Here is a 13,116-nt window from a genome sequence, read left to right on the forward strand (position 1 = left end):
AGCACAGAGCTACTGCCTTCTTTATACGTGTCTGCACCCTGGACTGGCTCAAGGCACCTGTTCTAAACCAACCCACTAGCTGATTTACGGTGCACTAGAGTGAATCTGAGGTCCGAATTTGGTTACCATTGGTGAAGAGGGCTTTAAGATGCATTAGGTAATTAAAACACAGGTTAAATAACTGACTCCAAGAGGAAAGCATTTTCAAATGCCACCTCCTCAGCTGAAGCCAAAACTGCTTCTCTTCTCATCAGCACTAAAATTTCTCCAAAGCAGGGAACAGCATTGCATCATCTCTGAGCAGAACTCGTGATCTGTGCGAACACAGAGGGACCTCAGTGCTTGGCTGCCGACTGGGACGCCAGCATTCTTAATCCATGACCATCACTCCCGTTAGTCCCTTCCTTTCTTCACTACAAAGGCAGCTGTCTGTTCGAGAGAGCCTGGTCTGGAAAATAATTTTAAAAGATGCTCTCGTTTATCGAGTTTGGATTCAGCTAGAGAGAATAAATTAAAGAAAGCTTCCAAAACACAGATCTCACCCTGTTGCCTTTTTTTTTTCTACTTCCTTCCACAGCTCCTAACAAAACAGTTTCTTAGGAATACTGGAAACTCTTAGCAAGAAAAAAAAAACCTGTCATATGCATTAATTAGAGAAGTGAAGAATCCCACGTTTACCTAGAAACCGCGGTAGAGCCGTGGAAGACCAGGAAGCGGGGCTGCGGTGTTATAGCCCCACGTAGAAGGGAGGGGTGGATCTTGCAGCTGTCTACTTCAATATGCAACCGTGAGGCATTATTAACATCTCACAAACTAACACAACTGATCCAAGCCCATCGATTATTCCATCTCATAGGCAAACTCGAAAATTGCGTGATGCTGAACAAGAGAAAGATCGGACACTCCTTAAGACCATCATAAAGGTTTGGAAAGAGATAAAGTCACTGCGAGAATTCCAGAGGTTTACAAACACACCGCTGAAGCTGGTCTTGAGAAAGTAAGACTTCTCCGATGTCGGCTTATTGGGCTATTCCATACATCAGGAAAGATGGGCAGTGCATAGACACAGTTTAAAACCTACCAGCAAACAGCAGCAGCCATATACCTGCTTCCTGGGCTGAGCACTGCAGGGACCTGACAGTCCCTGAGCATCTCCCCAGCAGCAGTAACAGCTGTTTGGACTTCTGTCCTCATCATATGCCTGGCTCTGTGTATTACCCCTAAGAACGCACACTCTAATATTGCTTGTCTTTCACTTTTATAGAACCAATGTATAAATACAGTTACTCCTCTGTGTTTTGCGTATTTCAGTGATTGACAGTGTGTAGCTATCGTTTTGTTTATAAAACTGAGGAGATGGCTCAGTCAAGAGAATGCTTGCAGCATAAGCATTAAGACCTGAGCTCAGATCCCAGGCACCCATGGCAAAAGCCGGGCATCCTTGCATGAGTCTGGAATTTTAGGCTTGGAGCGGGGATGGGGGCACAGATGGATTCCAGAAGTTCTTAGCCAGCCAGTCTAGCCAACTGGTGAGGATCGAGTTCAGGAAGAGAGGCTGTCTCAAATGATAAGGCAGAGAACATTAGTGGAAGATACTAACTATCTGTTTCTGGCTTCTAGATATGTACCCATGCCACTCATGCATGCACATGCGTGCACACACACACACACACACACACACACACACACACCCCTTCGCTGTATATACTTTCAGACTTGCCTCTTAGTGTGCTTGCACCTAGGTTTCCAGAAATCTGGAAGGGACACTGTTGAGTTCTAGAGGGCACATTTCTCCATTCGACATTCTTACTACAAATGCATTGCAGAGGAGTGTTATTGCTTAATGCCTTCCCCAGTGTCCCTGCCACCAGGTTGGAGGTCAAACATCTGTTGGTATAATTTCTGTTTCCCTGATTGCTCCTAAGGGTGGGCCTTTTATGAATTAGCCATACTTACACCCTGTTTGTGAGATTCGATCAATTTTAATGGCCTTAGATGCCTTATTTATGTACTCCTTTACCTATTTGTAATTTGCAAATTTACTTAAAGGGAAAGAGTTGACCAGAAAGTAGACGAAGACGCATATGAAGCAGAAATTCAAGCTGAGATCCATGAATTGCTGGAAGAGCACGCAGAAGAATACACAAAGAAGATGGAGGAGTACAGGGTATTGCACCAGCAGTGGAAGGCCTGGAGAAAGGCCCAGGTTCGTAAAACATCACCCTGGAGTAGGGAGGCCTGAGACAGGAGGGGGGAAGCTAGACCAGCAGGCCACATGGGGGTCTCCTATTGGATCTTCTGTCTCTCTCTTACCCCCTTACTGGGAGGCAAAAAGGACTGACTAGTTAATATATGTTTGTTCAAAAGCCCGCCCCAACCCTGTGCTGTGCACAGATGCCATATTGACAGTACTGTTTATATCAGTAGCGGATATACTAAGTGTGTCCTTTCCATGCGGCTACTGGGGATGGAGGGTGTTGATGCCCCTGCTGTAGGCTCTGCAGATATTCTCTCAGAAGCCTTCGGTGGGAGGTGTTCTATGCTGGAGGAACTGAGGCACAGGGACTTTCTGATGGGACAGCCAGGGTGGGGCTGCCCAGGTACTGTTCTGAGCACCACACTCCTCAAGGACAGTCCTGGAGACCGTTTGGAAGCCAGGTCACTTCTTACCCAACAGAGGGCCAAAAAGAAGAAAAAGAAGCAAACAGCACAAGAGCCCCCTGAGGAGGAGGTCGAGGAACACTTTCCTGAGGAGGAGGTCGAGAAGCCCATCCCTCCAGAGCTCACTGACCCAGCTGTCATAGAGGAGCAGGTGCGGGAGCGAGTAGCCCACAGCAGGAGGAGGCCAGGGGAGCCCACGCTGGTTCCGGAGTTGAGCCTGGCAGGGAATGTGACCCCCAATGACCAGTGTCCCAGGTAAGACCATGTTCTAACCATACATGATATTGGAATGTACCAAGTACATACATGTTCTGACCATTGATGATACTGGAGCATATTCACATGTAACCACACGCATACATCAGCACATGGCAAGACATATATTATACATGTATATAATCTGACCACACAACACCTATGAACAGAGGACTCATTCCCCCATACATAGGCATAAGGTGGCCACGTGAAACTGCTGACGTATGCCTACTTCGGCGATTTCCTAGGGTTCTCCCATCTTTACACCCCACTTATCACTCAGGAGCACTTGTGTGGAGAACTCCAATGCAAGTCCATGCCTGTTCTCCATAGTGGCTGTCTGACCCCATGCCCCCTCCTGCTAGCACAAACGCTGAGGTGTCTCTTGGCTTCTTGACTCCACGTCTGGATATGCACTGTGGGATATAAAGCATTAAAAACTGATACCCCATTTAATGCCGACAAGAGAATTTCCCTTAGGGATAAGGAAACATTCTGGAGGGGTGTAGCACTGGCTGCTGTGCATGGGTGTATTTAACATGAGCCCTGCCTCCAAAAACCAAATAAATAAAAATAAAAAACAGTTAAAATAATAAATGTTGTTTTACATATTTAAACACAATAACATTTCATTGATATACTACCACCTCCAAACCCTCTATCTGTGTTTTACTTTAATACTCTAACTTTTCGCTTTTGTCAATAGGCTGGATTTGCTATTGTCCAGTGGTTTCTGGCCGTATCTCTGCAAACACAATTAGAGGCTACACTCGAAAGGTGTGGTCTGATGACCACCTTCCTGGCTCCAGGGCTCTTTTGCTTCAGCCCTCTCTAAGGCCCAGAACACACTGCTTTGTGATTCTGTAAAAGCAAGACCTTCTCTGTTAAAACATTAAGGAAAAGTTTAGGTTGTCAGGAAAGGGACCTCACCTAACTGCTAAAATGTGCTACTCGACTTTCTGTGTAAAACCTATTAGCTTAAATCATGATTGTTCCTTGTAGTTTAACTCCTTTAGTAAAAGATTTTCTTGTGGTTTATGTGTCTACATGTGTATGCAGCAAGTGTGGGTGCTGTGGGGGTCAGAAGAGGGTATCGGATGGGCTCCCCTAGAGCTGGAGTGATGGGCATTATGAGCTGCTTGTTGGGTGCTGGCAACCAAACTCAGGTCCCTGAGAAGAGCAGAAAACACTCTTGCCCACTGAGCCATCTCTCCAGCCCTGAATTAATTCCATTGAACAAGGAGTTATGTTTACTTAAGATTTTGTTTTATATGCAAACATAAGTCTCACTTAAGAAAATTGAGGAAGATGTAACTCAGCAGGGATTGAACTCTTACATTGTCGGCTCCCCTTCCCCCACCATGCCCTTTTCAGTACCTGTCAATGGCTTCCCCATTAGTTCCCTGTTACAACATTTGATTGCAGTAAGTTCCTTAAGACCTGTCCCTGTCTGGGTCAAATGGGGGCTGACGTGACCAACAGAGTTGCCACCGTTTCTCTTGTCATGTTCAGTATCCACTTAACAAATGTGTGGTAATCCTTAGTAAGTTAACACTAACCACAGCTGTGAATGGTCTCCTTTTTCAGGGCAGAGGTCTCAAGAAGAGAAGATGTCAGGAGGCGCTCTGTGTACTTAAAAGTGGTCTTCAACAGCAAGGAGGTGTCCAGGACTGTTAGCCGGCCGCTAGGGGCAGATTTCCGAGTTCACTTTGGGCAGATTTTCAATTTGCAAATATTCAACTGGCCAGAGAGCTTAATGCTTCAGGTATGTCTCTTAACTATAATCCCTATCCCCCTCCAAGGATTTTGTGGCCACTGAAGTTATAAGATGGTTTTAAATCATCCACGGGCCCCTTATCAATTCTCTTCGTAAAGTCAGTAAAAACAAGTGACCACCCTTGCTGTCTACAAAGGCTGGTAGGTAACCTCTGGGACCAGAGAGCTCCGTACTTGATTTTCTGAATAAATATTTTAATATGACCATCTGCTATTATCTCCTAGATAATGCCAGATCTTATCATGTTGATAATATTAATTTATCACGCTGCTGTATCCCAGGAAGCAAGAGAAACTCAGAATCAGGCTGTCAACAGCTTGGTCACAAAAGGAGTTTAAAAGGGTCCCCCTGGTACCCTAATGACACACTGAAGGCCGGGCAGCCCAGCACAAACCCTAATAATGGAGACCAATATCTGAGAGACACTCTATTGCCACTGCCGCTGGCTGAGTCTCTTCTCTGGGTTCCAGGTCTATGAAACTATTGGTCACAGTGGTACCACCTTGCTAGCTGAAGTCTTCCTGCCTATCCCCGAGACTACGCTTGTCACAGGAAGGGCCCCCATCGAAGAGGTGGAGTTCAGCAGTGACCAGCATGTGACCCTCGACCACGAGGGCGTCGGAAGTGGTGAACAAACCTAACTGTTCTCAGTGGCTCATGGGTGTCATTGTCAAATCTGAATGTATCTTTAGTCACTTCCCAGAGGGTTATCAATTATCACCAAATACTTATAAAATTGGTATCAAATACTCAAAAGAAGTCAGGGATGGGGGGAGGGTGTCAACAAGACAGCTCAGCAGGTAAAGGCACTTTGTGCCAAGTTTGGGGGTCTGAGTGTAATCTCCAGGACTCACAGGGGAGTTCTTTTCAGTCTTTAACACATGTTCATAAGATAGAGGATCGCTTGCCAAGTCATTTCTTTATGAAAACACATAGGACTGCACTATTATAAAGTATTTTACAGTATGAACTAAAAAGCTTTAATAGGATCTTTGATGCCTTAATCCCACTTTTGATAATCTTTTGTAAAGAAAAAATCTGAAATGAAAATGAAGTACTGTGCTTGAAAAGATATACCACAGTTAGACAGATGTATAAGGCTATAAAAGATACTAACAATCATTATGTGGAGATTATTCCTTAGCGTTCCCAACTCTACATTCTAATAAGATGTACGATGGACCTTCTGGCTCCCTCTAGCATGGCTCCCACTTCTTTTTAACCTACGTGATGATCTTTCTCTGCTAGAGTACTCCAAAGCCAGCAGTTCACTGGGACTATAGCTACCCACTGAAATTCATACGGCTTTACCTGCCACTTGCTGTATTTCCAGCCCTAGAAATTGTTTATTTTCCAATCATCCTGGCCAGTTCTAGATGCTTCTTCCTTTCATTGGACTCTCAATCATTTCTTTTTCACTTATTTATTCTTTCCCATTTACTTTATGTAAACATACTAAAAATTCTAAATGTGTTTAGTATTTTAGCACACGCCTTTAATCCCACTGTTCAGGAGTCTGAGGGCAGACAGATCCCTGAGAATTCTTGATCGGCCTGGTCTACATAGCAAATTTCAGGACAGCCAGAGCCAATTTCCTCCACCCATTTTTTTCCCCAAAATATTCTCTCTGATCTAATACCGACCTCTAGACTTACTGACCTAATTCTGCTACTTCTCATTCACGGTGGCTCCTTCTCTCATTTGGCTGGTGACTTTAAAGTCTTTACTTCATATCTGAAATTTCAGCTTGAGAATTCTTTAAGGCTCCAATTCTAAATATTTGGAGACTTAGTTACAGGTGGGGTAGTGGCAAGCTACATGACTTCGGAAGCTGTGTATACTGTCTGAACGCCACCTTCCTCATTCATGAATGCACCCAGTGGTACCTCTAACATGTGAAGAAGAGGGTGGCACAGGGGGACAGTGCTACTGATTTATGTTAACAGTAGTAAGGAAATTCCAGGTGAAGACGCCATGGTGCTTACAGACTTTCTTTACTTCAGTTAATTAAACATAACTAGATAGACAGATTTTATCATTAATTCCCAACTTGTGGAAGTCATCGCAGCGACGCCGTATGGTAGCCACAGCAGTGTAACTCTTCGTTTGCCTGTGGTTTGTCAGGTCTCCGAAAGTCTCTAAGGCCTCACTTTCTTTCCTCAGATGCATTATACAGAAAGTATTTCCTTGTTTGTTTGTTTGAGACATGGTCTCTCTACATAGGCCTGGAACTTGCTGCGTAGATCAGTTTGACCTATAACTCAGTGATCCAACCTGCCCTATATGCCTGGCCAGAAAGCATTCCTTTTTTAAAATTATTATTTTATTTATTTATCTATGTATGAGTGCTCTTGCATGTACACCTACACGCCAGAAGAGGGCATCAGATCCTATTGTGGATGGTTGTGAGTCACCATGTAGTTGCTGGGAATTGAACTCAGGACCTCTGGAAGAGTAGCCAGTGCTCTTAACCACTGAGTCATTCTCCAGGCCACAGGAAGTGTTTCTAATCAGGCTTCCTTGGCCACAACTTGAAAAAGTTCACACCCCTTCCCCTTATAGCACACACTTCATATCTATCTAGTATGTTCTTCCTTGCTGCACACAGCTCACCAGCATGCTAAACATTTGTCTCACTTACTAGCTCCGTTATACACACTCAGACATAAGTATCAAAAAAGCTCACACAAGCTCATTTCTTTTGATTTGTTTAAATTTGTTTCTTCACTGCTAAGTTCAGCCTGAAACAAAATAGGAACTCATGTAAATGTCTTAAATAAATAAACAAATTTCCCTTATATGTAAAAGAGCTACAGTTCAGAAGTTAAGTAATTTTTCAGAGTTCTCACAGCTGTGAAATGGCAGAACCAGGATACTGTATACCCATGATCTTCAGGCTAGCACACCGTGGAGATTCTACTCTCAGCTGTAAGAGAGAGCTTGGTCTGTGTAACTTCACCTGAAAAGGCCTAGTGATGCGGCCTCGGATCTTACACTCGATCCTACCACCCCAGCCCAAGTTCCATCTCTCTACCATCAGCCCTCTCGACAGGCCCACACTACCTCCCTTCTAAATGTTGCCGTGTGGACCTTGGTCTTCCCTCAGGAGTGCCCTTCTCCTTCGAAGCTGATGGCAGCAATCAGCTGACTCTCATGACCTCAGGGAAAGTGTCCCACAGTGTGGCATGGGCCATTGGAGAAAATGGGATTCCTCTGATTCCTCCACTGTCGCAACAGAACATTGGATTCCGAAGGTAACATGGCTAGAATGAACTGGTGGCCAGTGTCAGCACGGTTATCATAACATGGAGTGGGGATCTTGGGATGTCATCCTCATTCCCTTTATTTCCAGCAGCCTGTATTTTCATAGTACTTTTACATGCTTTCTTAAGAGAAAACTTAGAATACAAATCACCTGACATATATAGGATGGCCATTGGTGTCAGATACAGCACACACACACACACACACGCAAAATAATATACCTCCTCATAGAGAAGACGCTTTTTTCAAATGACTTAAACATATAAAAAATCAGAATGCATTTTGCTTTGTCCCCTTCATGCCCAACAGATCCCCATACCAACCTGCCACAAGTAAACGCATCTCTGTGCCAAGTCAAGAACACGTCTGATGGAGATGGCTGTGCCCCACAGCTAGGCATTAAGGTCATGCTAGGCATTTTCTTGACACTGGAATTTAGTGCTGAGGACAGCCCCTAAGCTAATGCTTTGGCCCCTCCTGAAGTAAAGTGGGGAATGGGCAAGTCAAGTGTGATCAATCCCCAACTCAGCCATGCTGAGCTTGAGTCTCCTTTGTGTTCTGTGTGCAAAGCTGCTGTTCAAGTGGCCTGGGAGGTGAGGCAGTCAGGGTTCCCTGGACCACAGGGCCCAGGATAGAAAATGAGGATCACTTCACTGCATGGGTAAATGTGGTATTGGGTCACTCTGGCAATCCTTCTATTCCTACTTCTTTATTGCCTTACAAGATATAATAATCAAGAGAAGAAAGTGGCCAGCATCTCTGTAATAGGCTTCCTATCGTAGAAGGTACTGGCTACCTCTGCTGAAGTCAAGCTCCTGACTGTTTCTCCTGTTTATGTTTTTTGCTGTTTCTTCAGTGCTCTGAAGAGGGCAGATGCCATCTCATCCATTGGCACATCAGGACTGACGGACATGAAGAAGTTGGCCAAGTGGGCAGCAGAGTCCAAGCTTGACCCCAATGACCCCAACAATGCCCCTCTGATGCAGCTGATCTCGGTAACATGGTCACAGATGCATAAACCACTTCTCAATTCTAAAATACCCTCCTTGCTCCTGGCATGCATTTTCTTCTACAGTTGTCTGGAAAGCTGTTTAAGAACGCAAGAGCTGTCGATTACAGGTTTAAATTTCAGCGTTGCCCCTTCCCTGGCTGTGAGACACAGTTGAGCATCAATGTGTGGCCCTCACGGTGGATGGGGAGGATACAAGCTAATGTTCATCAGCTCTTAGATGGGCACACAATCCACATACAATAGATAGAATTAGCTTATTTTGTTACTGTTTCTGCAGCCTCTGAGAAGTCCTCATTGAATGGTTCTATCTCTCTACTACACAGAGAAAACTGACTTTAGACTCAGAGCTGCTTGCTCACAGTCACACAGGTAATAACCAGATCCCAGAGCGCTTGCTCGTCTACTAATGCTTTCAGTACTGATGGGGTAGTTTAGGAAATCTGTCTACAGCCATGTGACCCTGAACACACCCAACTCATCTTTCCTCAGATCAGATACAGGGGGTTTAACTGTCTCAAAACAACTGTGAACAAGCGGGTGTCTCACAGGTTGACCATAAAACACAATGCTCATTGTCATAGCTTATCAGATGGATAATTACAAGTGTTCTGAAACTTTCATTTTCATCCAAGTTTCAAGGCAAACCATATTATTCAGTCTTCGTTCCTTACAACGGTTCCCCCCAACATGATGCTGCTTAGTAAAGAGAATTCATATCAGAAAGAAGAGCCCAGGCCACCTCCAGTGCAGCATAGTTCACAGAGCGTTTTTACGTCATGTCTTACCTACTATCTCAAAATCACCAATAGATATACTTATCCATCACATCCTTTTGCTTTTTTACCCATTGATTTTTCCACAGAAAAACAAAGCACAGAGGTTTCCTTCCAACAGGTCTCTCTTTATGGACCAAGAGTTTCCCTAGCATACTATCCGGGTCCCCTTTGCCATCCTATGAGCCAGAAAGTCCCTGCTCATTCCCATGTTCTTCCTAGCAGGAGGGCACAGCTGGTAAAGCACCAAGCTAGAGGCTAGCAGTGCCTGAAGGGAATGGAGTCCCTCTGTCAGCTTCTCCATGGTGTCCAGGAGCTGTCCTTGCTGGGCTCTAGAAGTTGGCTGACCCATGCCCATCTCTGGCTCAATCTCAATAACCAAGGGCATGAGATGCTGTTCAGACAGGAGACTACGATGATCTGGGGCGGGGGGTGAATGAAGCCAGCTGATAGGAGCCTTGAGCTACACAACTGCGTACAGGGATTTAAAAGTAACACATATCGTATACACATCAAGTAGTCTTTTTCACAGTAGGCACCTGGTCAAGACACTGCAACCTGGCATGAAGCTCTCCCTTTTCACTTTGCGTGTTTTCATAACAGATACCCAAAGTGAAATTAATTTCTATTCTTTTGGAAAAATGATTTATGATGATTGAAATCCACTAAAGTATATGGAGTAGCACCTGCTTGTTACCACTGTTTTAATGTAACTTATCTTTCAATTCTGTTGATCACAAACTGATCGGCACTCCCGGAGCTGAGTCAGGGCCAGTTCCTTTGGAAAGCATCTGCCCGCTAACTGGAACTATGCGCTTTCTTGCTCTTGTAGGTTGCTACCAGTGGAGAATCCTATGTCCCTAGCTTCTTCCGACTAGAACAGCTGCAGCAGGAATTCAACTTCACCTCGGAGGAGGAATTAAATAGATCCAAACGGTTCCGGCTTCTCCGTCTTAGAAGCCAAGAGGTGCCAGAATTCCGGAATTATAAACAAATCCCAGTATATGACCGAGAAATTATGGAAAAGGTATTCCAGGTAAGAAATTGTTCAAAGAAGCAGGGCAGTGGTGGCGCATGCCTATAATCCCAGCACTTGGGAGGCACAGGCAGGCGGATCTCTGTGAGTTCGAGGTCAGCCTGGTCTACAAAGTGAGTTCTAGGATAGCCAGGGCTACACAGAGAAACCCTATCTTGAAAAACAAAAAAGAAAAGAAAAGGGCAATGACCAAAGAGGTTAATGAACTCTTTGCTGTGGTTTTGAGCATGCTGCTGGATATGCACCCTGTCACTGTTCCCAGCAATGCTGGTTTCTCTACTTTAGCAGAATTAGAACTGTAAGGTTGAAAAATATCTTCTGAGCTGATATTGCTGATTATGCCTGCCTTAGTCAGGATCCAGCTCCATCTGGGTAGGGTAAGTCCATGGTAAGCACACTCTAGAACACAGTGGCAAAGCATGGGGGAACAAGAAGGGGAGGATTTCAATATCTAGGGCAAGAAGGAAGCCCGCAACCTGGAACTGCATCTCAGGTCAGGAGAGGACCAAAGGCTTGGCAGAGCAGAAACAGGAGGGACCCAATGGCCCTTGAGGAACCATGGAGAATGGAATGTGTTGATGAAGCAGGCCAGCAGGAGGCAGACAAATCTGTGTGAGAGGTCAGTGGAGAGGTTCTAGAAATTACTGTGATTTTTTTCATGCAGGAACTATTTATGCCAATTTTTTTTTTAGTTATTTGGTCTTCCTGGAATTAATCTGAACCCACTATGGAGCTTCTTCAGTCACAGACTGCAGTTAATTAGATAATGAAATTTCCTAAAAGTGTAAGAATAGGATGGAGAGATAGGTCAAGTTCAAGTCTCAGCACTCAACATCCATAACTCCGGTTCCAAGGGATCTGATACCTTCTTCTGAACTACATGAACACTAAGCACACACAGTGCGTATATGCACACACATACAAACAAAATACTTATACATATGAAATTTAAAAATCTAAAAATAATTTTTAAGATTAAAAATAAAGTTATGTGGAATGTATCTGTGCCTCAAGTCCTCCCAGATGCAAGGGCTCTTTCCATCCTGTCTGGGCTTCCGGTATAGTGGCTTCCTTCTCATTTGCAGATAGGCTTCTCCATTTGACCACATGATCACCAGTATTATCTCAATAGAGACAGAGTTGCCCTCCTCTCCCAGGCTCAAAACTCTTGAAGATGTCACTGAATCTAGGTTAAAAGGCACTGATGGGCATTCAGCTATCATGGAGAATTGCATCCAAAGTAGAATGTGGAAGTCCCCAGGGGTACCACTGTTTTATCCGTAGTTAAATGAATAGATCTGAGCAAATGGAAACTGAAAGAATCTATTACTATCATCCAAGTAGTTGACCCAAGTCATCAGTAGCTAGATGTCATGTGACTACAGTATGGTTTTCATAAAAGTTTTTCACTATTTTCATAATTGTTTCACTTAACATTCCTGGGTCAAAATGTGAGTAGGGCTTGGCCAAGTTATGTGTGAGCTCATTAGCACCCTGAGTTATAATAGCTTCTTCTGCTTCTCCCACAGAGTCCTTTCCTTCCTGTGTGAACATTTTAACTTAATAGTGTAATCCTGCCTCTGCACCAAGGTCAGGAGGAAGGTGGAAGGGACATTTAGAACCATGATTTATGACCTAAGCCACACGTGATAAATAGTTCCCCGACCCTGAGAAAAAACATTAGAGAACATTTTAAAAGTCATGACATTATGATGTCCTTCTAACTTTAGGACTATGAGAAACGGTTACGAGACAGAAATGTGATTGAAACCAAGGACCACCTGGATGCCCACAGGGCCACAGTAGCCAAGTACCTTCAGCAGGTAAGAAAAAAACCAATTAAAACCATCTTCACAGGGGGGAAAAGCCGGGATTTTAAGATGAGGGTGTTTCTGCTTTTATAAATGCTTGTGGCATCTTATGCAAGCCACATAGTCTCTCCAAGCTTGTTTGCTCACACACATAAGTAACTGATAGACAACTACGTTTACCTTTGGATATATGAAACCACTAAGCTATGCCAGGATTTATACTGCTGACTGTCATAATCGGGACTCCATTTCTTCTGTTTGTTTGTTTGTTTATTTTGTTTTTTGTTTGTTTTGTTTGTTTGTGTTTCGACCAACTAGGGTTTCTCTGTAGCTTTGGAGCGTGTCCTGGAACTCACCCTGTAGCCAGCGTGACCTTGAACTCACAGAGATCCACCTACCTCTGCCTCCCAAATGCTGGGATTAAAGGTGTGTGCCACCACCGCCTGGCAGAAGTCCATTTCTGAGTCCTGTTTTTCCTCCTTCTAACTTTGTTGCACTGAGTTGTGATAAACGGTGTAAGAAAAGCA

The 13,116-nt window shown here is 44.3% G+C and overlaps 1 protein-coding gene across 5 annotated transcripts in view; it reads left to right on the plus strand.

Annotated features, from left to right (window-relative positions):
• Window positions 1–13,116, plus strand: part of Cc2d2a (coiled-coil and C2 domain containing 2A) — a 74,778-nt gene that overhangs the window by 36,509 nt on the left and 25,153 nt on the right. For all 5 annotated transcript variants that reach the window (XM_041636412.1, XM_041636415.1, XM_041636416.1 and 2 more), the window contains 9 exons: window positions 857–997; window positions 2,050–2,206; window positions 2,678–2,916; window positions 4,504–4,681; window positions 5,164–5,320; window positions 7,800–7,947; window positions 8,814–8,952; window positions 10,575–10,778; window positions 12,509–12,601. In XM_041636412.1, coding sequence (XP_041492346.1) covers window positions 857–997; window positions 2,050–2,206; window positions 2,678–2,916; window positions 4,504–4,681; window positions 5,164–5,320; window positions 7,800–7,947; window positions 8,814–8,952; window positions 10,575–10,778; window positions 12,509–12,601 — 1,456 coding nt within the window. The remainder of the gene's footprint in view (window positions 1–856; window positions 998–2,049; window positions 2,207–2,677; window positions 2,917–4,503; window positions 4,682–5,163; window positions 5,321–7,799; window positions 7,948–8,813; window positions 8,953–10,574; window positions 10,779–12,508; window positions 12,602–13,116) is intronic.

Source organism: Microtus oregoni, unplaced genomic scaffold (genome assembly GCF_018167655.1).
Source record: "Microtus oregoni isolate MIOR12 unplaced genomic scaffold, Mior012 000049F_ref0000343, whole genome shotgun sequence".
NCBI classification, from domain to species: Eukaryota; Metazoa; Chordata; class Mammalia; order Rodentia; family Cricetidae; genus Microtus; species Microtus oregoni.